Genomic DNA, 14,284 nt, shown 5'->3' on the forward strand with positions numbered 1-14,284 from the left:
ACACTTTGTGATACAAAATGGTCAAAGTGGAAACGGCTAAATTAAATAAAAAATATTGAGTTACCCTACCAACTACACTCATTAAAACCCACCACCTTATTTGATCCTATCCCAGGCCAACAACCTGAGAGGACAGGACACTACCACTCAACACACCCTGTAACTCTTCTAAAGTCAACTCATAACCCCAAGTATTTCTCTGCAGCTGCCAACACATCTATTTTCTGTGACTTTTGTTCCATCTCTGCTCTGATAACCATTGATATGAACACTAAGAAGCCAACCTTACTGAAACATATTTGTTTTATATACCTTTATTTAACTAGGAAGGTCAGTTAAGAACATATTCTTATTTACAACGACAGCCTACCGGGGAACAGTGGGATAACTGCCTTGTTCAGGGGCAGAACAACAGATGTTTACCTTGTCAGCTCAGGGATTCGATCCAGCAATATGGGCAGCACTACAGTTGACACACAACTTTTTCCACCAAAACTACACATTCCTCTGTCCCATGTCCTCCTGCACACTTCCCACATCTAAGAATCTCCCTCCTACACACTGCTGCGACATGCCAATAAACGTGACACCTAGAGCACTGCAGTGTATACGGCACAAAAGCTCTAACAGCATAACTCGTATATCTTAACATTACTTTGTGTAACAATGAGCGGTGTTCGTTGTCTGAGTCAGGCGCAGGACACAGGTTTGAGGAAAAACACAAGTCTTTACTCAAAATATAAATACAAAAAAAACAGAATAGCGCCAACAAGGAAACATCCATTAATGAGAAAACCCTCCAACACACACGATAACACAAAACAATCACGGACAAAACAGAAAGGTAGACGAGAGGTTAAATAAGGAACATAATAAGGGAATAGAAATCAGGTGTGCGTAATCAAGACAAAACAAAAGGAAACATGGATCGGTGATGACTAGAAAGCCGGTGACGTCGACCGCCGAACGCCGCCCGAACAAGGAGAGGAGCCGACCTCAGCCGTGACACTTTGTCAGGTAAAGACTCTGAATCTGTGTCGCACCAAACGGTGGGCGTCACAAACACCAGGAATCTTCAACTTAAATTGCTCCACCTCCACACTACCCCAGAAATCACGTCCTTCAATGGTGCCCTGTACTTAAGCGCAAAGCAAGATACAGGTCTTTCCCCAAGTCTTTCCCTCTGATCTGAAGAAACACAAACATTCATCAGGTTACCTTCACCGACCCAACAACACCCACCATCTTTTCCGCCCAACCTGAAACAACCCATGGAGTAGCCAAAAGGCCTGGTTCCACCCTCTTCAAAAATCTCACTCGCACTGGACCAAACGTATCTTCAGTGGTCAACCCGTCATTCAGGCCAGGTGGGGCAGAGCGCCACCTGTTTGGAGCCCCATCTATACAGTACCAGTCAAAAGTTTGGACACACCTACTCATTCAAGGTTTTTTCTTTATTTGGACTATTTTCTACATTGTAGAATAATAGTGAAGACATCAAAACTATGGAATGACACATATGGAATCATGTTTTTACCAAAAAAGCGTTAAGCAAATCAAAATGTATTTTATATTTTAGATTCTTCAAAGTAGCCACCCTTTGCCTTGACAGCTTTGCACACTCTTGGCATTCTCTCAACCAGGAGATCCACTTGACATCTCGACCTCCTTCACCCTAACCGGGCACTCAAGGAAGTCCAGAGTATGATCCTCACCACAGTTGCAACATTTTCCATTCACAGACTCTTCAATATCATACTTCTCCCATCTTCAAACATTTGAAACGTGACCATATCCTTTACAATTCCCACACTGTAAAGGTTTCCACACAGATGGTGTCACGGCATACCTCACATATCCAAGCTTCACAAATTCAGGTAGAATCTCCTCAAACAACAATAATATTTTTTCTCCTTTTCTCCTTCCTCCCATTTACCATACGGGTCAGGTGACGTGCACTGACCACTCCTAGGATTTTCTGACTAAGGTACTCATCACCTATATCCAGCGAGTCTCCAGTTTTAACTCTTTTGGCAGGTGCGCCGCCCCCGAAGATCAATAAACGTAACTTCTGACGTGGTCAATTTTGCCAGATCCACTGCACGCTTCTTCTGCTCTTCATCAACACAATTAACCAAAACAAGGCCGCTTCTAGTCACCTTGATTGAATCCACCTTTCCCATTGCTTTCTTCACAGTGCTCGATATTGCAAATGGATTTCCCAAATTAATCTCCTTGTCCAAAAAACGCAACTCAATAGGAAATTCATTATTGGACCGGGTCCTTGTCTTCTACTGCAACTTTTGCTTGTTTTGTTCCATTCTTTGATTTCACTATTTTCCATTCATTATCACACACTTCACTTGCCGCACTTTCGGATTCAAGCACAGTCGTCGTTTCCTCTTCCGCCCTGTCTATCCCCCTGCCACGTCCTGTCTCCACCTGTCAACCATCTTGTCCATTGGGCTCTTCCAATGTGAGGTTGAAGGGGTTTTTCATTCTGGTTGTGGACAAAACCATTCCAGAAAGTGGGGTTGTGAACTTCAGCTAAGATTCATGGAGGTGCTTCTGTCACCTAAAATAGAAGTTGGCTGACAGAATCTGGGCCACAAAGATGATCTTGGATTTAGCTAAATATCACAAATATTTATAAAGGAATATAAGATTTCACAGATTGTCAACACAGGAGAGAGGACCAGGTCTGGAAAAAGGAGAAGTGATGGAGGTAGGCCTAGGGAAACGTGAAATAGAGATGGAGTGAACCAAATGCCTGTGTTTGTTTCTTCTTACTGCAAAATTGAGAGTAAATATGATATCACAGGAATAGCAGACAAAATCACAGTGCCAAGCACATTTTGTAGTTTCCATTCTAACACAAATACTGTCTCAGAGTGTCACTGCTTCCGTTGGTACCAAAAAGGACGGACTCACAAAGAGTGAGACGAGGTGAGACCAACTCATAATGCAGTCACACTGTATCACAGTCACACATTCTTTCTTTCTCTCTCAAACACACACAGGCTACTATCACTCTCTTTTTCTCTCTCTCTCTCTTTCCCTCTGTGTTCTCCTCTGATCGAGCCAGGGGCGTACAGACCCTCAAACAGATGTACCCTCTTCCCTTTTCCCATCCTTCTACACCCTCTTACCTGACAGTGTGACGCAGGACCGGATGGAGCGAGCCCCTCCCACCCCCCTGCTCCTCCTAGTATAGACCTAGGACCATCAGTAACACGACACAAAACACAACAGCATGCTTTAAATAGAAACGCAAAGACAGAGTATCCCAAAATCTCTTCAACACCTAGGGACAGACACAGCCCACCATACTATGAGTGTTCTTTCTTGCTTGCCTACATATATGTGTGCGGAAAATATGTCAATGCCAGCAATTCTTATGATGAAGATGAATCTTTACACTTCCGTCTCACATCTTTCTCGCTCTCCTTCCCTCTCGCCACCATTTCCCCTCGCTATCTGAACTGGGACTGTGTTGTTATCGCATATTCATTTTAATATTATTCACGTAATGCATGTATCTCACCCTCTCTAGCCAAAGACCTGGCAGCCGGTCATAGCATATACAGGCAGCCTCCTGTGGGGTGGATGGAAAAACCTCAGAATTCCTCTCTCTCTCTCTCTTTCTCTCTGTCGCTCTCGCTCTCTCTCCGCTTGATGAGGTCTAGCTTTCTCTTTCTCTCTCTTTAACGCTTGGTGATGTGTCCGGAACTGTAGGTCACTGACCCGAGGGGTCATATTACCCTGCTCTGCTGTAGTAGACAGATGGAAGCGGTCACATTCTGATGTAATTCACATGTAACCTGTGAATCAATAATGGATGTTGGTCACATTCTTTTTAGCAGTGGGTGTTCCGATGCTGCACTTCATATTGAGATAATAATGGCAGACAATATATGGGCCTGGGACACACAGTGAACCATGCAGCTTTCCAACAAAAACATCCAGTTTAATTTGAACGAATCCGTTTCAGCCTCTCGGAACCTCATAACTTCCCTCCAAGCTCTCTCTGTATCCCTCTCTGGTCCCACCGACGTCACTGGTTGGCTGGGTTTGGGCTCAGTGAATAAGAGAATTGTGTGAAGACACACGTCACCAAACACGCCAACGACACACCAACTCACTCAAACAGATTCAGAGGGCCTAGCTGGGCAGCCAATACAAACATTGCCATCTGGGAGTGTGAGGCAGAGAGAGAGCGAGAGACAGGAGAGGGGGGGGGGGGTATACAGAAAGAAAGAGCGACATAGTGATCGATGTGACAGTAGTCAAGGATTAAACAAAGTGACTGAGAGTGTTAAAGGGATTTGCAGTACCGTGAAAAGTTTGACAGCTAGACAAGCGAGCAGGAGAGGAAAGAGAGACGAAACAGAAAGAAGAGAGAGAGCCACTGAATATGAGTAGGCTCTCTGTGACACACACACACATCAAAGTCTATAGCCTACTAATGGCGTCTGTTCCTAGAGCAGAGTTAGAGCCGGTGAGCTCCGCACAGACACCCGCGGAGAGAATGGAGACATTGTAAAAACATAACGATGATGAGATCAAGACATGTTATCAATAAACATGTTGTTATGAACTGTGCTCTCCTTTTTGGCAAGAGTGTGGGTATGGAAAGAAAGAAAGAAAGAAATGGAAAGTAAATGAGAGAGAAAGGGAGAGGTCACAGAGGAGAACCCACTTGTGTTGATGACTTACGTACTGTGAGACCAAATTGGGGGAGTGAGTTGTCATCAAAGAGAGGGAGGAGAGAAGAAGCGAGAGAAAGAGAGAGAAGAAATGTTGGGATGGAATGTGCCTGTATATCCTGTTAGAGAGAGGGAGACTTGGACAAAAAAAGAGAGTGAGATAGCAAGGCAACTAACATCTAAATGATTTGAACACTTGCTAGACAGAAAGTTGTGTGCATGAGTGCATACATGTGTACATATGTGCGCATGTGTGTTTTAGTGCGTGCGTGTGTGTACAGTACCTGTCAAAAGTTTGGACACACCTACTCATTCAAGGGTTTTTCTTTATTTGGACTATTTTCTACATTGTAGAATAATAGTGAAGACATCAAAACTACCAAACACATATGGAATCATGTAGTAACCAAAAAAGTACTAAACAAATCAAAATATATTTTATATTTGAGATTCTTTAAAGTAGCTACCCTTTGCCTTGATGACAGCTTTGCACACTCTTGGCATTCTCTCAACCAGCTTAATGAGGAATGCTTTTCCAACGGTCTTGAAGGAGTTCCCACATATGCTGAGCACTTGTTGGCTGCTTTTCCTTCACTCCGAGGTCCAACTCATCCCAAACCATCTCAATTGGGTTGAGGTTGGTTGATTGTGGAGGCCAGGTCATCTGATGCAGCACTCCGTCACTCTCCTTGGTCAAATAGCCCATACACAGCTTGGAGGTGTGTTTGGGGTCATTGTCCTGTTGAAAAACAAATGATAGTCCCACTAAGCACAAACCAGATGGGATGGCATATCTCTGCAGAATGCTGTGGTAGCCATGCTGGTTAAGTGTGCCTTGAATTCTAAATAAATCACAGCCAGTGTCACCAGCAAAGCACCCCCACACCATCACACCTCCTCCTTCATGCTTCACGGTGGGAACCACACATGCGGAGAACATCCGTTCCCCTACTCTGCGTCTCACAAAGACACAGCGGTTGAAACCAAAAATCTCAAATTTGGACTCATCAGACCAAAGGACAAATTTCCACCGGTCTGATGTCCATTGCTTGTGTTTCTTGGCCCAAGCAAGTATCTTCTTCTTATTTGTGTCCTTTAGTAATGGTCTCTTTGCAGCAATTAACCATGAAGGCCTGATTCACGCAGTCTCCTCTGAACAGTTGATGTTGAGATGTGTCTGTTACTTGAACTCTGTGAAGCACTTATTTGGGCTGCAATCTGATGTTGGTAACTCTAAATAACTTATTCTCTATAGCAGAGGTAACTCTGGGTCTTCCTTTCCTGTGGCAGCCCTCATGAGAGCCAGTTTCATCATAGCGGTTAATGGTTTTTGCGACTGCACTTGAAGAAACTTTCAAAGTCTTGACATTTTCTGCATTGACTGATCTTCATGTCTTAAAGTAATGATGGACTGTCGTTTCTCTGTGCTTATTTGAGCTGTTCTTTTCCTAATATGGACTTGGTCTTTTACCAAATAGGGCTATCGTCTGTATACCACCCCTACCTTGTCACAACACAACTGATTTGCTCAAATGAAATTCCACATATGAACTTTTAACAAGGTACACCTGTTAATTGAAATGCATTCCAGGTGACTACCTCATGAAGCTGGTTGAGAGAATGCCAAGAGTGTGCAAAGCTGTCATCAAGGCAAAGGGTGGCTACTTTGAAGAATCTCAAATATAAAATATATTTTGACTTGTTTAACACTTTTTTGGTTATTACATGATTCCACATGTGTTATTTAATAGTTTTGATCTCTGCACTGTTATTCTACAATGTAGAAAATAGTCAAAATAAAGAAAAACCCTTGAATGAGTAGGTGTGTCCAAACTTTTGACAGGTACTGTATGTGTTTCTCCGTATCTGCATCATTCGAGTGTCGATCTGTTGAGGGGGAGGATTCATTCCGGTGCTAAATGTCACTCTTTCACCCAATACCATCACCCCTATCACTGTCTCCCCTGACTCACGACCCCCCCCCCCCTGCCTCAAGACAACCACGTTTCTGCATTTATCATCATTTTGCTCCAGAAACAGAGCAATCGAGAGGTTGAGAAAGAGAGATCAAAATGTGACACACACACACACACACGCTCCAAACTCAAAAAAAAGAGCTTTAGGGGTTTAGAAGGAGCAGATTAAGACTTTAAATGAGGCCATAATTAAGACGTTTGACTTGCTCAGTCTCAACTAAAACCATCTGTCACAGAGTGAGCAACCAAATACGTCAAAGACATTTCTGTTAGAACCTCCAAGACCCCAAAAAAAATTGTCAATGTCTTCCAAATGTCTCTATTCATTTCATCCATCTATTTTCAATTCATCATTTCCCCCATATATTTAAATATCATCAAACTTGATGAACTTTACCAATTGATGTCTTTCCACTTCAGATTCTTTTCCTCCAGATACTTTGATAGGGACCTGTAAATGTAGCAAAGCCCTGCAAGTGGGTGTTTCTTGTGCGTTTTATACTTTATGGCTCTTCTCCTGAGCGACTGCCTTTTGAAGGAGACCCAGAGAACAGAGACTCACACAAAATTCTGTTTTAGTAAAACCAAGAAAATGTTTATTCACAGCTTCCACTGAAAAGTAACTGTGTCACAATTTCAATCTTACTTCATTCAACCACAGTCTGCGGAAGAGAGGAGTGACAAACAGAAATGCTCCAACACTCATCATTACCTTGTTGGATTTGCATTTGATTCGACAGAGATTTACATTCAGCCATGCACCTGCTGTTGGTGTGTGTGTGTGTGTGTGTGTGGAATCAAACAGCTGCGTTTTCTGCTCACAGCGGAATCCTCTTAGACTCAGACTCATTAACATACGAGAGCTGCTTGAAATATGACAGCTTGCGAACGAAAGGGGTCGTTAATAGTCTTTTAACACATGAGAGGCTGCTGACACACACACACACATATATCAGGGATGACTGGGCACTCCTCATCTGCTGCTGAGCCACAGCAGGTCACTCATTTGGACTGGATCAACCGGGCTGGACCTGGGCTTCAGTCACCATAATGGGCTATAGGTTCTCCCCAGTACTGTCCCTCTGTGCACATCTCACAATAACACAGAGACACACACTCTGGTCAAGAGGGTAACCACAGACTTTAAAATAAAAGGTAGAGACGAACAATTGAAGGAAACCAAAGTTCTCTTCAAATCTCCTCAATCTTTACATATAGTACACGAATACACATGATGGCGTCACTCATGGCAACAATCACCAAAACAAAAACCAGAAAACAAGAAGAACATTGAAGCATGGGCTTCATACACTAAACTACACAGCAGTGTCATGTATGTTGCTACTGTATATAGTGTCATAAGTGTATCAGTACCTATGTACAGAGTTTAAAGTGTGAGATATTTTCAGTGTGCTTGTTATTGATGGTGTTGACAGGAAAAATAGATTACATGTCAAATGTTGGAGCTGGAGAGATGCCCTCGCTTTCACTCCCTTGCTGGCTCTCTGACCTGGCCTGCTCTCTGACCTGTCCTGCTCTATAACCTGGCCTGATCTCTGACCTGATCTCTGACCTGGCCTGATCTTTGACCTGACCCGATCTCTGACCTGGCCTGATGTCTGACCTGGCCTGATCTCTGACCTGGCCTGATCTCTGACCTGGCCTGATCTCTGACCTGGCCTGATCTTTGACCTGACCCGATCTCTGACCTGGCCTGATGTCTGACCTGGCCTGATCTTTGACCTAGCCTGATCTTTGACCTGGCCTGATGTCTGACCTGGCCTGATGTCTGACCTGGCCTGATGTCTGACCTGGCCTGATCTTTGACCTGGCCTGATCTTTGACCTAGCCTGATCTTTGACCTGGCCTGATCTTTGACTTGGCCCAATCTCTGCTGTACGTCTTAACAACTTAACAATCCTTTCACTCTCACACTCGCTCTGCTTCTCTCTCTATTTTATCATCTCTTGTTTGTCATCATCCTTGGAACTTTAACTTGTTATCTCTCTCTCCTATACCTGTATATTATCACCCTCCTTTTCTTCATAGTTGACTTATATCTACCTCTCCTCTACCATTTCACTGATAGTTGTCTCACTACAGTATTTTACCATCATTGTTCTTCCTACTATTTCCTTTATGAGATGCCCTCTGTGCTTTCTGTCTTGCTGCTTTAGCTCTGGTATTGCAGGTGGAGAGGTGAAAGTTGAAAGGTCAGTGAACAAAGATGACTCTGATGTCATTAAACCAAAAACAAAAGAAAGTGTTGCTTTTGAAAATATTTTCTTTGCAGAACTGGTATGGAGTGGTTTACAATGGTGAGCGCTTGGCGGCGGACAAAATAGCCAACGCCTGCGTTGTTTGCTGGAAATACAAACTAGTAGTTGTGGTGAAAAACTTCCTCAAAACATCACCATGTTACTGAGTGGTATGAATTGAACGCAGTATTGTGTTACGGTGCTACATGTATGGACGTGTAAGAGTCCTGGTGTGTGATGTGTTAGTGCGGTGGTACAGTAGTGATTGGAGCTCGCGTAAACTGACCACACTATCGTGTTGTCACGGCGACAGAACCTGCTGCTGTGATTTCATCTCTGTGAAAAAGGACCTCAGCCCTTTCAGCAGCAGCGGTGCCCTCCAATCAAATGGTGTTAGCCTACAATGCATCTCACCTGTGCTCCTGAGAGCAGCTCCCTACTGCCTGCCTGCTTCTACATCAGTGTACCGCCCCCTGAGGGCCGGGGGGGGGGGAAACTGAAAGCAAACAAGATCCAGATGTGAAGAGAAGAAAGAGGAGGGAGAAAATAAAGTAGGAGAAAAGGAGCGGCTGAGGGGGGGGGGGGGGGTTCAGCCAAAGAGAAGATGGAGGGACAGAGTTAGTACAGAAAGGGAGAGGAGAGGGAGTAAAGACAGAGTGAGGGAGGAGGAGGAGGAGGGCGGGAGGATCGGAGTATCATAACCGGGCGGACACTCAAGCTCGAAGCAGCGCACAGAGGCGTCTTCATTCCCGTAGTCTGCCCAGTAGTCCTCCTGGTCCACCTTGGGAAGGTTCACCTCCTCCTCCGCCAGCTCGTACTTAGAGGAGAAGGAGGTGGAGGAAGGGCTGGAGGTCTGGCTGGGCTTGACTGAGGACAAGGGGAACACCTTGACCTTCTCCGAGCTCTTCTGGAAGATTCCTTTGGATGAGGACGCAGGCTTGTGCTTGGAGAACCACCATCTTGTCTTGGTGCTAAAGGTGGTTGTGGTGGTGCCAGCCAGTGACCCGGGGTCAGGGAGGGGGCAAAGGGCAAAGTCCATCTCTCGGAGGAAGCGCAGGTCCTGTCCACGGCGGTGGGAGGGGGATGAGCACATCAGCTCAGAGGAGGAGATGCGGGCAGTACGGAACCACTCCCACAGGGGGCGGGCCTCACAGCCGCAGGACCAGGGGTTCCCATTGAGGCGGAGGAACTGCACTGCCACAGCGTCGTTCATGGCCTGGCCTGGCAGCTCTGCCAGGGAGTTGTTGAACAAGTAGAGGATGGTCAGACGGCCCAGGTCGCGGAAGGCACGGCGGTTCACCTGCCGGATGCGGTTGTCGTGGAGCAGGAGGCGGTCCAGGTTGACCAGGCCGCGGAACGCGTTCTCGGACAGTGTGCGGATACGGTTGCCATGCAGGAAGAGGTGGGTCAGGTTGACCAGGTCGGAGAAGAGGTCATCCTGGATGAAGTGCAGCTGGTTCTCCTGCAGGGAGGGAGGACATTGTCTGTGTGTGTGTGTGTGTGTGTGTGTGTGTGTGTGTGTGTGTGTGTGTGTGTGTGTGTGTGCGTGCGTGCGTGCGTGTGTGTGTACATGCATGCAGGTGTATGTATGAAGTTCTATGAGTGTGTGTGTGTGTGTGTGTGCGTGTGCGTGTGTGTACGTGCATGAATGCAGGTGTATGTATGAAGTTCTATGAGTGTGTGTGTATCCATACCTGCAGGTAGAGGAACTGCAGGCTGTAGAGTTTGAGGAAGAGGTCGAGGGGAAGAGCGGCCAGCTTGCAGCGGTGCATGTGCAGGCTCTGCAGCTTCTCCAGTCCCCGGAACGCTCCACCCTCCAGTCGCCGTAGCGACGGGTTGTCACCAAGGTCCAGCTCTTCTAGAACCCTCAAGTTGCTAAAGGCTCCAGCCTCAATCAATGTGATGTTATTGGAGTAGAGCCAGAGGACCTATCAGGGGGAGGGGTTGAAAAGGGGAGAGGTAAATAGAAAGGGATCGTTACACAAGGACACAGCTCCTATAAGGAGCAAGGACACAGCTCCTATAAGGAGCAAGGACACAGCTCTGATACGAACACACAGAGCTCAAATACTAAGCAAAAGACTACATTGAAATGCAACACTATGCAATATCAATCCACAAACACAAACACAAACACACGAACACCTCATTCACATAAAAAATAGGTCCACACAAACACACATTCTCACCTGTGTCTCGAAGCCAAAGGAGTCTGCTCTGAGCTCGGTGATGCGGTTGTTCTGCAGAAAGACGCGCTGGGAGTCGTAGGGAACTCCGGAAGGCACGGTGGTGAAGTTCTGAGACTGGCAGCTAACCGTCATGGGTGACGGGTAACACACACACAGCCTTGGACACGCCCCCACCCCACTCGGCTTCAGCACCACCAACCACAGCACCAGCCACAGGGTGAGCCCACCTGAACAACACACACAAGGAGAGAAAAGAGACAGGAATAAATGTGACACAGTCAAACTCTGGGACAATATTTTCTAATTTTATCTTATTCACTCATGGACATAGATTACAATAACGGGACATTATAGCAATTAGCAGATGCATTGTACAGTGAAGACAGTCAGAGAAAAATAGAGTGAGAGAGAAAGAGATTCTGAGCTGTTTTCAGCACTTGGAGCTGTCCAATGGAGTGACGCACAAACCAAGATTATCAAAGGACTGCTGGGATCTCAAGTCTGATTTATCGACCAAAGGTCTGAACAGTGGCAATCATTCATAATAAATGACATTATACAAATCATCCGCCTATTTATATCTAGCTGATCATGTTACATTGGCTAGTCACAGTAGGGGTTTATCATTCTGGGAACCCAACAGTTATCCAAGACTAAACAGCTGGATGTGCTTAAAACCAAATATTCTGCTCCTCTGGTTCAAAGTGCTATCAAGTTCTATTACACGAGCTACAGAAGTGCCAAACAACATTTACCCTAGTAGGTTAAATTCCCGAGACAACTTCACAAAAAGTCTGGATCACCAAGAGGTTACAGAGTATGGACACGCGTAAAACAAGGTAACCGGACCCGGCTCAGTTTCGCTCTGCATGGATTATTCAGAGGCGGTTTGGCAAGCACGGATACCCGGGACAAAGCGGCCTGGTGAAAATAACATCGCATTAAAATATAATCGCCTGCCCATTCAGCTTCGTGCGCAAGATTTTCCAACCACCTCACCTTCTGACACGGCTCGTTAATTAACTCCACGCGCATGGGACATGGAGAGGACTTGTTTAGTACGTGCGCGCTTGTGAGCAACATGAACAGTTTCCACGTTTGTTCTTGCTTATGAAATAACTAGTTTACCTTACTTATGTCCTTGCTTCGGATTGCATGCATTTTCTCTATGAATTAATCTACAAAGTTGATTTACCAAATGTAGGATACAACGGTACATGCGCAAAAGTCATTTACAAAGCAGATGAAAACTGAACGAATGAACAACTAAGCTTTACAATTTTGAGGTGGATGGAGAGTTAAGGGAATGAAGGTTTTATGTGTCATCTTGTTTGCAAGAGCCAGATTCGTACTTCAGGGAGCCAACAACTTTATTGAAACAAGTGAATAGGCTACAGATGTGGCATATGCAGGCACCCTATTCAGGTAAGCCTAGCTGTTTACGCACTTAACTGTGAACGAATTCAATTGACTGTAAATGTAATACACAGTGAGTCTATAAACACTGTAAATCACATCTGGCTACAGAACCATCCTCATCCCCATTACCATCGACCACATCTATTCAAAAACAAAACATTTATGATAAAGCCTAGCCTATGAACTGAAGTCAACTCACTCTTGAAGTTGTGGATTTTGGAGCTGCGAGATCTCCGTGCAGTCGAGCGAGTCTCCATCTCGAACCAAAGCCGAAAGCGAGCTAGCCTGAGCGCCGAGAAAGTGCCTGCTATCTCCGCTGAAGTTCAGCTCTGGTGACGGAGTCGGTGCGATTGAGTGAGTGACAAGCAGAACTCCCGGGATTGGGTTTATACTTGGTGAGCTGGCACCCACGGATGTGGAAAGCCGCGGAATAACTCATACGTCACTCTGTATGGCTCAGACTCGCGCGGGCGAGGAGATAGGGTGGAGGGGAGGGTGTGGATAATTTGCTCAGGGGAGGAAGTCACTGGAAAAGAGAGGATGGCCACGGTGGTGTGTGTGTGTGTGTGTGTGTGGAGCTCGGCACGATTCCAGCGCAGTGGGTTTAGATCATAGATGGGGGGGGGGGGGGGGGGGGGGTGTTGACGAGGATAAGGAGGTAGGAAAGGCTAATTTGACAAAAAAAATACGTATTGCCCAACTTCAATGTTTTTAATTAGTCTAAGAAATAGTATGAGATTGAGAATATTTTGAAGTATGTTGTATTTCATGAAAGAGATCGTAGCCTACTGTGAGCGGAGACTCAGTGGATATCATGACGTGACGTCTACGACTATGCATGAATGAGGCAGTTAGTTACCTCATCCTCTCAAATTTATATAGTCGCTCTACTTCCTGTCTTGATCATGCGTGTGTTACAATCAGTAATAGCAAACATTCATAACCTTGGTTGGCGCAATAGCCTACCGTTTTACTCATACAAGTAGGCTACGGCGATGCGCCCTATTTGCACCGCAGCCCACAGATCATTTACCCCAGTGATTTGGCCACAACCTTGCATCGACCTCAATAACTATGTTATTAAAAGGCTAGATCGAGTCGTTCTCCAAAATACGGAAGTTGCTCGACCTTTCAGTGCTCAGATGTTCAGAAGAAGATGCTGTCAAATCACCCATTCACGCGCCGTTACGCGCGAGACTGACTGGTTTATTTTTGTACAGATAGTTAGCAGGACATTCTGTCTCAGAGTCTGGACGTGCATTGGAGAGAACTAGGATCCGATGGATATTGTCAGCTAATCGTTTGAGATTAGTTTTGGATTAGAGTATTGATTTGTGAAATTACACACAAATAAGAAATCTGCCACAAGTTAGAGGTCTTCTAAGGTCCAAAGAGTTGGACCAAAACCCGAACGGACCCGATAATTTAAAAAAAAAGGGGACCCAGACTGAACAGATCGAGAACAAATCAGACCCCAACCCAAATGGACCCGTTGACACCCAGAACTAGAGTTTATCTGTACCCTAATGGTCAGGTCTACACCAGCCCCGATTGGACCCGAGGGAAACATGTTTTTTTGTTTATCAGCCAAGTTACTCTTCTGGTTAATAAATAGGTTTTATATAATGGCTAGGCCTTCTATAAATCAATAAATCCACTTCACTAGCATGACATAAATATTATATAGACCAGGGGTACTCAAGGACTATTTGAGAAGGTCCAGACACACATTTTGC

The 14,284-nt window shown here is 45.4% G+C and overlaps 1 protein-coding gene across 1 annotated transcript; it reads right to left on the reverse strand.

Moving 5' to 3' along the window:
* Positions 1-7,250: 7,250 nt before the first annotated feature.
* Positions 7,251-12,980, reverse strand: LOC110511522 (reticulon-4 receptor-like 2). Its single transcript, XM_036970059.2, has 4 exons — positions 12,748-12,980; positions 11,130-11,356; positions 10,635-10,868; positions 7,251-10,402 (listed from the first exon to the last, which is right to left on the reverse strand). Exons 1-4 carry the CDS (start codon positions 12,803-12,805, stop codon positions 9,530-9,532), a joined length of 1,392 nt encoding a protein of 463 aa, XP_036825954.2. The 5' UTR covers positions 12,806-12,980; the 3' UTR covers positions 7,251-9,529.
* Between the last annotated feature and the right edge of the window lie 1,304 nt (positions 12,981-14,284).

Source organism: Oncorhynchus mykiss, chromosome 25 (genome assembly GCF_057628025.1).
Source record: "Oncorhynchus mykiss isolate SJ-2025 chromosome 25, ASM5762802v1, whole genome shotgun sequence".
NCBI classification, from domain to species: Eukaryota; Metazoa; Chordata; class Actinopteri; order Salmoniformes; family Salmonidae; genus Oncorhynchus; species Oncorhynchus mykiss.